We start from the raw sequence: 12,060 nt of genomic DNA on the forward strand, positions 1-12,060 counted from the left end.
TACAAGCGGGTGTCTCTACGGTTGAGCCACCATAGAGACTCTGAGGGAGGATCATAGAGACGCGGGCGGCGCCGAGCGCCCCTGGCGGGCGGGAGGAGCCGAGCTTTACTGCAATTTTTATTTTGTATTTACACCGGAGCTGGTAAAAATTTGTACATTATTTACAAATTAAATAATTCCGCCACCGCTTCGGGGGGAAAAGGAGCGATTTTGGGGGTCCAGCGCCTCCCCAGAACCATCCCTCCCCCTCCCCGTGGCTTCACCCCAAAATGAGGCGATTTTGAAGGAATCCACCCAAAAAAAAAACCCCTCAAACAGACCCAAAAGAAATGATGATTTTGGCTCAAAATGGGTTAAAAAAAAACCAACACGGAAGGGTTCAAATCAAGTCCCCAAAGCGTCGCCGCTTCGTTATTGCCAAATTCCTCATCAAGCCACTCAAGCTGGGGCTAAAATCACCCGAAAAAAAGGAAAGGAAAAAAGAAAAAAAATCTGCCTCAAAGCTGAAAATCCCAATTTGGCTCCTTTTTGCCCCAAAACTCCCCCACCCCAGCCCCCGTTTGGGTGCAAAAGGCGCCGTTTCCATCGATTCCGGCCGCGGGGTTTTGGAGTTTTGGTTTTTCCCTGAGAATTTGGGGTTCCAGAGGCACTGGGGGCGCGGCCGGCCCGGAACCGCGGCGGGATTTGGGCCAAAAGCGCCCGGAATTGGGCAAAAGTCAGCGAGAAACTGCCACCCCCACCAGTACAAACCAGTACAGACCGGTTTGGGACCGGGGGGGCGGAGTTTGGGGTTAATACTGTTAATGGGGGGGGGGGGGGGCAGAATTCCCAAAATTCCAGGGGAACCCCGAAATTCCAAGGAGGGGACCCAGAAATTCCCAAATTCCCGGGAAAATTCTGAAATTCCCACGGGCAGGACCCAAATCCAGGGGGTGGGGGCACCAAAATTGGGGAATTTCCCCCAAAATTCCCCAGTGGGACCCCAAAACCCCCAGGGGACAACAAGGACCCGACCCTGGCTCGGGGGAGAGGGAGAATTGGGGGGAAATGGGGAAAAATGGGGAGAAATTGGGAAAAAATTGAGGGAAAAGGAGGAAAAATAGGGGAGATAAGGAAAAATGGAAGGAAATTGGGAAAAAAAGGGGGGAAGTGGGGGGAAATGGGGGGGAAATTGGGAAAAGGGGGAAAATTGGGAAAAATTGAGGGAAAATTGGGGGAAAATTGGGGAAAATTGGGGTAAATGGGGGGAAAATTGGGGGAAATGGGGAAAAATGAGGGAAAATGAGGAAAAAATGGGGGAAAATGGGAAAGACTGGAGAAAACCAGGGGGAAACGGGGTCAGGGGCTGGGGAAATGGGGCTGGGGTCACCAAGGGGACGGGGATTCGCTTCCAGCCGGGAATTTCAGTGGAAAATGGGGAGGGGGGAGGTGAGGGGGGGGATCCTGGGGGGATCCTGGTCAGTTTGGGGGGTCCTGGGGGGGTTTTCCAGTCAGTTTGGGGGGGTCCCAGCTTAGTTTTGGGGGGGTCCCAGTCAATCTGGGGGGGGTTTGGGGGGTTCTGGGGGTCCCAGTCAATCTGGGGGGGTTTTGGGGGTTCTGGGGGGGTCCCAGTCAGTGGGGGAGGGGGGGTTCTGGGGGTCCTGAGTCACTTTTGGGGGTCCCAGTCAGTGTGGGGGGTCCTGGGTGGGTTTTGGGGGTCCCGGTCAGTGGGGGGGGGGGTCCCGGTTCGGTTTTGGGGGTCCCGGTCAGTGCGGGGGGGTCCCGGGTCAGTTTTGGGGGGGTCCCGGTTCGGTTTTGGGGGTCCCGGTCAGTGGGGGGGGGGTCCCGGTTCGGTTTTGGGGGTCCCGGTCAGTGGGGGGGGGTCCCGGGTCAGTTCTGGGGGTCCCAGGTGGGTTTTGGGGGGGGTCCCGGTTCGGTTTTGGGGGGGTCCCGGTCAGTGGGGGGGGGTCCCGGTTTGGTTTTGGGGGGGTCCCGGTCAGTGGGGGGGGGGTCCCGGTTCGGTTTTGGGGGGGTCCCGGGTTGGTTTTGGGGGTCCCGGGTCGGTTTTGGGGGTCCCGGTCAGTGGGGGGGGGGTCCCCAGCCTCTGCAGGCGCCGCCGCCGCAGCTCGGCCGTGTCGGGGCCCTCCCGGGGCTCGGGGCCCTCCCCGGGCTCGGCGCCTTCGGCCGCGTCCTCCTCATCCTCAGCCGGGGCCGCATCTGCGGGACACACCAGGGACGGCCGGTCTGCACCGGTTTGAACCGGTTTAAACCAGTTTGGAGCCGTGCAGAACCAGTTTAAACCAGTGCAGAACCAGTTTAACCCAGTTCAGCCCAGTCCACCCCAGTTCACCCAGTTCAGCCCTAGTTCACCCCAGTTCATCCCAGTACATCCCAGTTCACCCCAGTTCACCCAGTTCAGCCCCAGTTCATCCCAGTCCATCCCAGTTCACCCCAGTTCGCCCGGTTCAGCCCTAGTTCACCCCAGTTCATCCCAGTTCACCCCAGTTCACCCCAGTTCACCCCAGTCCATCCCAGTCCACCCCAGTTCACCCAGTCCATCCCAGTCCATCCCAGTTCACCCCAGTCCAGCCCAGTTCACCCCAGTCCATCCCAGTCCATCCCAGTCCATCCCAGTCCATCCCAGTCCATCCCGGTTCACCCCAGTCCATCCCAGTTCACCCCAGTCCATCCCAGTCCGTCCCGGTTCGGGGCTCCTCTCTCACCGCTGCCTCCGTTGGCTCCGGTGCCTCCCGGGGGTCCCGGGGCCGGGGGCTCCTCCGGGGGGGTCTCACGGGGGGGGGGCGGCCGGGGGGTCCTGGGGGGGATCCCAGAGTCACCCCAAAGTGGGGGGGATGGGCAGCACCGAGCCCTCCCAGTGCTCCCAGTCCATCCCAGTACCTGATCTGGGCCAGCACTCCCAGGTACTGGTTGATCTGTCATTCTCAGTTCATTCCCAGTCCCTCCCAGTACATCCCAGTCCATCCCAGTCCATCCCAGTCCCTCCCAGTCCATCCCAGTCCCTCCAGTTTATCCCAGTTCATTCCCAGTCCCTCCCAGTCCATCCCAGTCCCTCCCAGTCTATTCCCAGTCCATCCCAGTCCATCCCAGTCCATTCCCAGTCCATCCCAGTCCATTCCCAGTCCATCCCAGTCCATCCCAGTCTATCCCAGTCCATCCCAGTCCATTCCCAGTCCATCCCAGTCCATCCCAGTCTATCCCAGTCCATTCCCAGTCCATCCCAGTCCATTCCCAGTCCCCCCAGTCCATTCCCAGTCCATCCCAGTCCATCCCAGTCTATCCCAGTCCATCCCAGTCCATTCCCAGTCCATCCCAGTCCATCCCAGTCTATCCCAGTCCATTCCCAGTCCATCCCAGTCCCTCCCAGTCCATTCCCAGTCCATCCCAGTCCCTCCCAGTCCCTCCCAGTCCATTCCCAGTCCATCCCAGTCCCTCCCAGTCCCTCCCAGTCCCTCCCAGTCCCTCCCAGTCCATTCCCAGTCCATTCCCAGTCCCTCCCAGTCCATCCCAGTCCATTCCCAGTCCATCCCAGTCCATTCCCAGTCCATCCCAGTCCCTCCCAGTCCATCCCAGTCCATTCCCAGTCCCTCCCAGTCCATCCCAGTCCCTCCCAGTCCCTCCCAGTCCCTCCCAGTCCATTCCCAGTCCATTCCCAGTCCCTCCCAGTCCATCCCAGTCCATCCCAGTCCATCCCAGTCCATTCCCAGTCCATCCCAGTCCATCCCAGTCCATCCCAGTCCATTCCCAGTCCATCCCAGTCCCTCCCAGTCCATCCCAGTCCATTCCCAGTCCCTCCCAGTCCATCCCAGTCCCTCCCAGTCCCTCCCAGTCCCTCCCAGTCCATTCCCAGTCCATTCCCAGTCCCTCCCAGTCCATCCCAGTCCATCCCAGTCCATTCCCAGTCCCTCCCAGTTTATCCCAGTCCATCCCAGTCCATCCCAGTCCATTCCCAGTCCCTCCCAGTCCATTCCCAGTCCCTCCCAGTGCTCCCAGTACCCGATCTGGGCCAGCACCCCCAGGTACTGGTTGATCTGGAGCATGGCAGCGTCCAGCAGGGTGTGGATGTTGTGCAGGCACTGCAGCCTCGCCTCCAGGTGCTGCCGCTCGTGCCCCTCCATGGCCCGGAGCTCCTCCTCCGTCAGCCCCGCGAAGCCGGCGGGGGGCACCGGCATGGGGGGCACCCCTGGGCAACGGGGGGGTCCATCAAATCCCCAAACCCCAAACCCCCAAACCCCCAAATCACCGGCATGGGGGGCACCCCTGGGCAACGGGGGCTCCATCAAATCCCCAACCCCAAATCCCCAAAATCCCCAAACCCCAAATCACCAAATCCCAAATCACCGGCATGGGGGGCACCCCTGGGCAACGGGGGGTCCATCAAATCCCCAAACCCCAAATCCCCAAACCCCAAACCCCCAAACCCCCAAATCCCCAAAATCCCCAAACCCCAAACCCCCAAACCCCCAAACCCCAAATCCCGGGGCACCGGCATGGGGGGCACCCCTGGGCAACGGGGGGTCCATCAAATCCCCAAACCCCAAACCCCCAAATCCCCAAATCCTCAAACCCCAAACCCCCAAATCCCCAAACCCCCAAACCCCAAATCACCGGCATGGGGGGCACCCCTGGGCAACGGGGGGTGTGGGGTCCATCAAACTCCCAAACCCCCAATCCCAAACTCCCAATCCCAAACCCCCAATCCCAATCCCAATCCCAATCCCAAACCCCCAATCCCAATCCCAATCCCCCAACCCCAATCCCAATCCCAATCCCAACCCCAATCCTACCGAAGAGCGGGGGCCAGGGCATCCCCACCCAGGGCGGGGGCAGCGGCAGCCCCGGCACCGCCCCGGCCCCGCCCGGCTCCGACCCCGCAGCGCCGGCAACGGGACCGGGACCAGAACCGGGACCAGAACCGGGAACGGGACGGGAACCTGCGGGACAGAGAGGGCTTGGGTGGGAATGGGGCTTGGGTGGGAATGGGGCTTGGGGTGGGAAATGGGGCTTGGGGTGGGAATGGGGCTTGGGTGGGAATGGGGTTTGGGTGGGAATGGGGTTTGGGTGGGAATGGGGTTTGGGGTGGGAATGGGGCTTGGGGTGGGAAATGGGGTTTGGGTGGGAATGGGGCTTGGGTGGGAATGGGGTTTGGGGTGGGATTCAGATGGGATTCAGGGTAGGATTCAGGGTAGGATTTGGGAAGGGATTCAGGCTGGGATTCAGGCTGGGATTCAGGGTAGGATTCAGGCTGGGATTCAGGGTAGGATTCAGGCTGGGATTCAGATGGGATTCAGGGTAGGATCCAGGCTGGGATTCGGGTAGGATTCAGGCTGGGATTTGGGTAGGATTCAGGCTGGGATTCAGGGTAGGATTCAGGCTGGGATTTGGGTAGGATTCAGGCTGGGATTCAGGGTAGGATTCAGGCTGGGATTTGGGTAGGATTCAGGCTGGGATTCAGGGTAGGATTCAGGCTGGGATTCAGATGGGATTCAGGGTAGGATCCAGGCTGGGATTCGGGTAGGATTCAGGGCAGGATCCAGGCTGGAATTCAGGCTGGGATTCAGGGTAGGATTCAGGCTGGGATTCAGGGCAGGATCCAGGCTGGGATGTGGGAAGGGATCCAGGCCGCACTCACCAGGAGCAGCCCCAGCAGCCGCAGCAGCTCCGTCAGTCCCAGGCGGGGCCGGGGCCGCGGGGCCGGGGCCGGGCGGGAAGGGCCCCACGGGCGGCCAGAACGGGAACATCCCCGGGGGGAACGGGGGCAGCAGCCCCTGGGGAACTGCGGGGACAGGGCAGAGCTGGGAGAGAGGAATTCCCAAATCCCGGCCCCAAGGGGAACGGGGGGAATGTGCCAAGAGCTGGAATTCCCAAATCCCAACCCCAAAGGGAGCGGGGGCACCACAGGGGGAAAGGCTGGAATGTCACTCGTGGGGACGTCACTGGGGGATGTCCCAAGTGGAAACACCCCCATGGGAACACCCCAGGCTGCCCTGGGGCCTCTCCCTCCCTGTCCCTTTGTCCCTCCCTGTCCCTTTGTCCCTCCAGCACCGGTCACTCACAGCTGGGGGGTCCCTGTCCCTCTGTCTGTCCCCCTGTCCCTCTGTCTGTCCGTCTGTCCCACTCACAGTTTGGGGTCCCCCTGTCCCCTGTCTGTCCGTCTGTCCCACTCACAGTTTGGGGTCCCTGTCCCCCTGTCCCCTGTCTGTCCGTCTGTCCCACTCACAGTTTGGGGTCCCTGTCCCCCTGTCCGTCTGTCCCCTGTCTGTCCGTCTGTCCCCTCCCTGTCCGTCTGTCCCCCTCACAGTTTGGGGTCCCCCTGTCCCCTGTCTGTCCGTCTGTCCCACTCACAGTTTGAGGTCCCTGTCCCCCTGTCCCCTGTCTGTCCGTCTGTCCCCTCCCTGTCCGTCTGTCCCACTCACAGTTTGGGGTCCCTGTCCCCCTGTCCCCTGTCTGTCCGTCTGTCCCCCCTCACAGTTTGGGGTCCCTGTCCCCCTGTCCCCTGTCCGTCTGTCCCACTCACAGTTTGAGGTCCCTGTCCCCCTGTCCCCTGTCTGTCCGTCTGTCCCCCTCACAGTTTGGGGTCCCTGTCCCCCTGTCCCCTGTCTGTCCGTCTGTCCCACTCACAGTTCGGGGTCCCTGTCCCCCTGTCCCCTCTCTGTCCGTCTGTCCCACTCACAGTTTGAGGTCCCTGTCCCCCTGTCCCCTGTCTGTCCGTCTGTCCCCTCCCTGTCCGTCTGTCCCACTCACAGTTTGGGGTCCCTGTCCCCCTGTCCCCTGTCTGTCCGTCTGTCCCACTCACAGTTTGGGGTCCCTGTCCCCCTGTCCCCTCCCTGTCCGTCTGTCCCACTCACAGTTCGGGGGCTGTGCCGGCGCTGCCGGTGCCGGTGCCGGCGCCTCCGGGGGCGGCTGCGGGGGCAGCGAGGCCCTGAGCACGTCCATGCGGCACGTGGGGCACGTCTGCTGCCGCTGGAACCACGAGCGCAGGCAGCTGTGGGGCCACCGTTAGCGCCTTCATTAGCGCCTTCATTAGCGCCTTCATTAGCGCCTTCATTAGCGCCTTCGTTAGCGCCTTCGTTAGCGCCTTCATTAGCGCCTTCATTAGCGAAAACCCCAAAACCCCCACTGCTTTATTCCCCTGGCCATAATTAACCCGTTAATTAATGCCCCTCATTTCATTGCTGGCCCCCACGTCTGCTGCCGCTGGAAGCACGAGCGAGCCCAGGGAGCTGAGATCGGGATCGGGATCGGGATCGGGATCAGGATCAGGATTGGGATTGGGATCAGGATCAGGATTGGGATCAGGATCAGAATTTGGATCAAGATCAGGATCGGGATTGGGATCAGGATCAGGATTGGGATCAGAATTTGGATCAGGACTGGGATCAGGATTGGGATCAGAATTTGGATCAGGATCAGGATCGGGATTGGGATCAGGATCAGGATTGGGATCAGAATTTGGATCAGGATCAGGATCGGGATTGGGATTGGGATTGGGATCAGGATCAGGATTGGGATCAGGACTGGGATCAGGATCAGGATCAGGATGGCCATTGCAGGCCAGCAGAGCTGCAGCAGTGACCCCCCAAAACCACCCCCAGAATCCCCAAAATCCCCAAAACCCCCAAATGCCCCAGTGCCGGGCAGGAGGAGCACCTGGTGTGGAAGATGTGGTTGCAGGGCAGGCGCTTGGCGCCCGTCACCATCTCCTCGCGGCAGATGATGCACACGTTGTCCATGGCCTGCAGCTCCTCGGCCGTGGCGTCGGGGGGTACCTGGGCCAGGAGAGCCCCAAATCCCACAGCTGGACCCAAAAACCCACAGCTGGACCCAAAATCCCACAGCTGGTCCCAAAAACCCACAGCTGGACCCAAAAACCCACAGCTGGACCCAAAATCCCACAGCTGGTCCCAAAACCCACAGCTGGACCCAAAAACCCACAGCTGGTCCCAAATCCCACAGCTGGTCCCAAAACCCACAGCTGATCCCAAAATCCCACAGCTGGTCCCAAAACCCACAGCTGGTCCCCAAATCCCACAGCTGGACCCAAAACCCACAGCTGATTCCAAAACCCACAGCTGGACCCAAAACCCACAGCTGGACCCAAAAACCCACAGCTGGACCCAAAACCCACAGCTGGTCCCAAAATCCCACAGCTGGGGATTTAAGACGGATGAATGCAGGGATTTCCCAGGATTTGGGGTTTTGGGGTGGATTGCACAGGGTTTTGGGGCGATTTGGGGTTTTGGGGTGGATTGCACAGGGTTTTGGGGCGATTTGGGGTTTTGGGGTGGATTGCACAGGGTTTTGGGGCGATTTGGGGTTTTTGGAGGAACCGGGGCACTCACAGCGTGTTCATGTTGCGGATGGCCCGGCGGGACATGATGGCGTCGGTGACGGCCTTCTTGAACTGCCTGGGGGGGAAAACGGGGTTGGAGCGGGGCTGGGATGGGATCGGGATGGGATCGGGACGGGATCGGGATGGGATCGGGATGGGGATCGGGATCCCACGCGGGAGGCCTCACCTCATGGCCAGGTACATGGGGCGGATGGCGAAGAGCGGGAAGGTGTGCACCTTGATCATGATGGTCATGAAGGCCATGTAGAGCAGCACCTTGATCAGCCCTGGGGAGGAACCACGGAGGAACATTCCGGGACAGCTCAGGTGGGACCCCAAAGCCAAACTCTGGGACAGCTCGGGTGACAAAACGGGACCCCAAAGCCACCTGGGCCAACTCTGGGACAGCTCAGGTGGGACCCCAAAGCCACCTGGGCCAATTCCAGGACAGCTCAGGGACCAGGTGGGACCCCCAAGGTCACCTGGGCCAACTCTGGGACAGCTCAGGTGACAAAATGTGACCCCAAAGCCACCTGGGCCAACTCTGGGACAGCTTAGGTGGGACCCCAAAGCCACCTGGGCCAATTCCAGGACAGCTCAGGTGACAAAACGGGGCCCCAAAGCCACCTGGGCCAATTCCAGGACAGCTCAGGGACCAGGTGGGACCCCCAAGGTCACCTGGGCCAACTCTGGGACAGCTCAGGTGACAAAATGTGACCCCAAAGCCACCTGGGCGAATTCTGGGAGTTGAGCAAGTCTCAGTTGACCAACCAAGACCAGTTGAACACCAAGGCTTCGACTCTTCGTTGGCCGATGAAATCAACCAAGCCCCACCAAGACTCTGAGTCTTGTTGGCCAATGAAGACCCAACCAAGCCCCACCAAGACCCAACCAAGCCCCACCAAGACTTCGACTCCTCGTTGACCAATGAAGACCCAACCAAGCCCCACCAAGACTTTGACTCCTCGTTGACCAACCCAGACCAACCAAGCCCCACCAAGACTCTGAGTCTTGTTGGCCAATGAAGACCCAACCAAGCCCAACCAAGACTTCGACTCCTCGTTGACCAATGAAGACCCAACCAAGCCCCACCAAGACTTTGACTCCTCGTTGTCCAACCAACGCCCCCGACACCTCCTCGTTAAGCAAGGCCTCACTGGGCCCCCCAGCCCCGGTACCGGTGAAGAGCTCGGTGTAGAGCATGAACACGGCCTTGTTGTCCCAGGGGTTCTCGTTCTGCAGGTCGATGGAGTGCAGCACGTACTTGATGAAGATGGTCAGCACCATGGTCAGCAGGATGGCGTACTGGGGACACGGGACAGGCCCAGGTGGGACCCCCCGCCCCGAGAGGGGCAATGGGGACCCCATGGGGACCCCGAGCCCAACGCACCTCGAAGCCGAAGACGAGCTGGACGGAGGCGCCGCGGGTCAGGATGCTGTGGTAGGCGTGGCTGACGAAGAGGAAATCCAGGATCCCCAGCAGGAACATCAGGGCTGGGAGGAGACCCCAGAAAAATCAACAAAAGATCCCAAAAAATGAACGGATCCCATAAAATGAACGGATCCCAAAAAAATCAACAAAAGATCCCCATAAAATGAACGGATCCCATAAAATGAACGGATCCCAAAAAATCAACAAAAGATCCCAAAAAATGAATGGATCCCCAAAAAATCAACAAAAGATCCCAATAAATGAACAGATCTCAAAAAATCAACAAAAGATCCCAAAAAATGAACGGATCCCATAAAATGAATGGATCCCAAAAAAATCAACAAAAGATCCCCATAAAATGAACAGGTCCCAAAAAATGAACAGGTCCCATAAAATGAACAGATCCTATAAAATGAACGGATCCTATAAAATGAACGGATCCCCAAAAAATTAACAGACCCCATAAAATGAACGGGTCCCAAAAGATAAACAGATCCCAAAAAATTAACAGAGACCCCATAAAATGAACAGACCCCATAAAATGAACAGATCCCACCCTCAGGAGCAGCTCTGGGGGGGTCCTACCCCCCACCATTAATGAGGAGCTTAATTAGGAGATTCCTCCACTCCCAGCCCCATCTTGCAGCCTCCCGGCCCTCCAAATTCCCAAAAAAACCCCAAAATTCCCTCAAAAATTGAAGGAATTACACCCCTAAATCCCATTTTTCTCGTTTTGGGGAACATATCCCCAAATCCCATTTTTCCTTTTTTTTTGGGAACCACGTCCCTAAATCCCACTTTTCTTTTCTTTTACTTTCCCATTTCAGGCAGTAAATCCCTAAATCCCATTTTTCCCAGTTTTGGGAACCACGTCCCTAAATCCCATTGCTCCCATTTCAGGCAGTAAATCCCTAAATCCCATTTTTCCCATTTTGGGGAACATATCCCCAAATCCCATTTTTCTCAATTTTGGGAACCACATCCCTAAATCCCATTGCTCCCATTTCAGGCAGTAAATCCCTAAATCCCATTTTTCCCATTTCAGGCAGTAAATCCCTAAATCCCATTTTTCCAGCCCATTTTGCCCTGGATCTGGGCCTTGTTTTCCCTCCCTGGAGCTCATTAACCCCCCCCCGGCCCCCCCTCGTTAACGAAGCGCTGCTGATTGGCCTAATTGGGGTTATCAGGCCCCAGCAGGCGCGGCCGCCCTGGCGCCGTTTTTTGGGGTTTTGTGGGGTTTTTTTTTGGGTTGTTCCCCAAAACGATGCAAATGAGGAGCACTCACAGACGATGCGGAAGTGGAAGAGCCACGAGATGTTGGGGCTCCTCTCCATCTGGGGGGAGGAAAACGCAGATTTCCCATGAAAAATGTGGGGTTTGGGTTGATTTCGGGGTGGGTTTAGGGTGGGTTTGGGTAAATTTTGGGGCGGGTTTGGGTTATTTTTAGGGTTGACTTCAGGTGGGTTTGGGCTGGTTTTGGGTTATTTTTGGGGTGGTTTTGGGCTGATTTTGGGGGTTTGGGTTGGTTAAGGCTGATTTAGGGCTGGTTAGGACTGAGTTGGGGTTATTTTTGGGTTGGTTTATGTTGATTTAGGGTTATTTTTGGGCTGGTTTATGCTGATTTAGGGTTATTTTTGGGCTGGTTTATGTTGATTTAGGGTTATTTTTGGGCTGGTTTAGGCTGATTTTGGGTTATTTTTGGGTTGGTTTCAGGTTATTTTTGGGCTGGTTTAGGCTGATTTTGGGTTATTTTTGGGCTGGTTTCTGGTTATTTTTGGGCTGGTTTACGTTGATTTCAGGTTATTTTTGGGCTGGTTTAGGCCGATTTTGGGTTATTTTTGGGTTGGTTTACGTTGATTTCAGGTTTTTTTTGGGCTGGTTTAGGCTGATTTTGGATTATTTTTGGGTTGGTTTCGGGTTATTTTTGGGCTGCTTTCGGGCAGGTTCTGGGTTGATTCTGGCTGATTTTTTGGGCTGGATTTGGGGTTTTTTTGGGCCGTTTTTGAGCTGCTTTCCCTGCTGCCAACACTCACAAAATCCACCCGGTCCTCGGCCAGCCAATGGAAGCACTTGAGGAAGAGGAGGAGGGTGAAGAGGGCGACGAAGCGCGGGCTGAAGTCGTCCCTGAAGACGGTGAAGGCCAGGCAGGTCTCGGTCACCGCGTACCACGAGCGCTCCAGGAGGTGCTGAGGGACAGAGGCAGGGGAGCCCCCCAAGCTGGACCCCAAAACGGGGCCCAGGAACCCCGGGGGGGCTCAAAATTCACCCCAAAAACCCTGGGGGGGCTCAAAACTCACCC

The 12,060-nt window shown here is 58.1% G+C and overlaps 1 protein-coding gene across 1 annotated transcript in view; it reads right to left on the reverse strand.

Annotated features, from left to right (window-relative positions):
• Window positions 1–104: 104 nt before the first annotated feature.
• SYVN1 (synoviolin 1) overlaps window positions 105–12,060 on the reverse strand; it is a 12,506-nt gene continuing 550 nt past the window's right edge. The window contains 13 exon segments of the mRNA XM_054518268.1: window positions 105–2,196; window positions 2,703–2,794; window positions 3,994–4,180; window positions 4,785–4,931; window positions 5,630–5,773; window positions 6,846–6,982; window positions 7,648–7,766; window positions 8,336–8,405; window positions 8,517–8,616; window positions 9,508–9,634; window positions 9,720–9,823; window positions 11,047–11,095; window positions 11,795–12,015. Of these exon segments, the coding sequence (XP_054374243.1) occupies window positions 1,976–2,196; window positions 2,703–2,794; window positions 3,994–4,180; window positions 4,785–4,931; window positions 5,630–5,773; window positions 6,846–6,982; window positions 7,648–7,766; window positions 8,336–8,405; window positions 8,517–8,616; window positions 9,508–9,634; window positions 9,720–9,823; window positions 11,047–11,095; window positions 11,795–12,015 (1,718 nt within the window). The 3' untranslated portion in view covers window positions 105–1,975.

Source organism: Molothrus ater, unplaced genomic scaffold (genome assembly GCF_012460135.2).
Source record: "Molothrus ater isolate BHLD 08-10-18 breed brown headed cowbird unplaced genomic scaffold, BPBGC_Mater_1.1 matUn_MA122, whole genome shotgun sequence".
In the NCBI taxonomy this organism is placed as follows: domain Eukaryota; kingdom Metazoa; phylum Chordata; class Aves; order Passeriformes; family Icteridae; genus Molothrus; species Molothrus ater.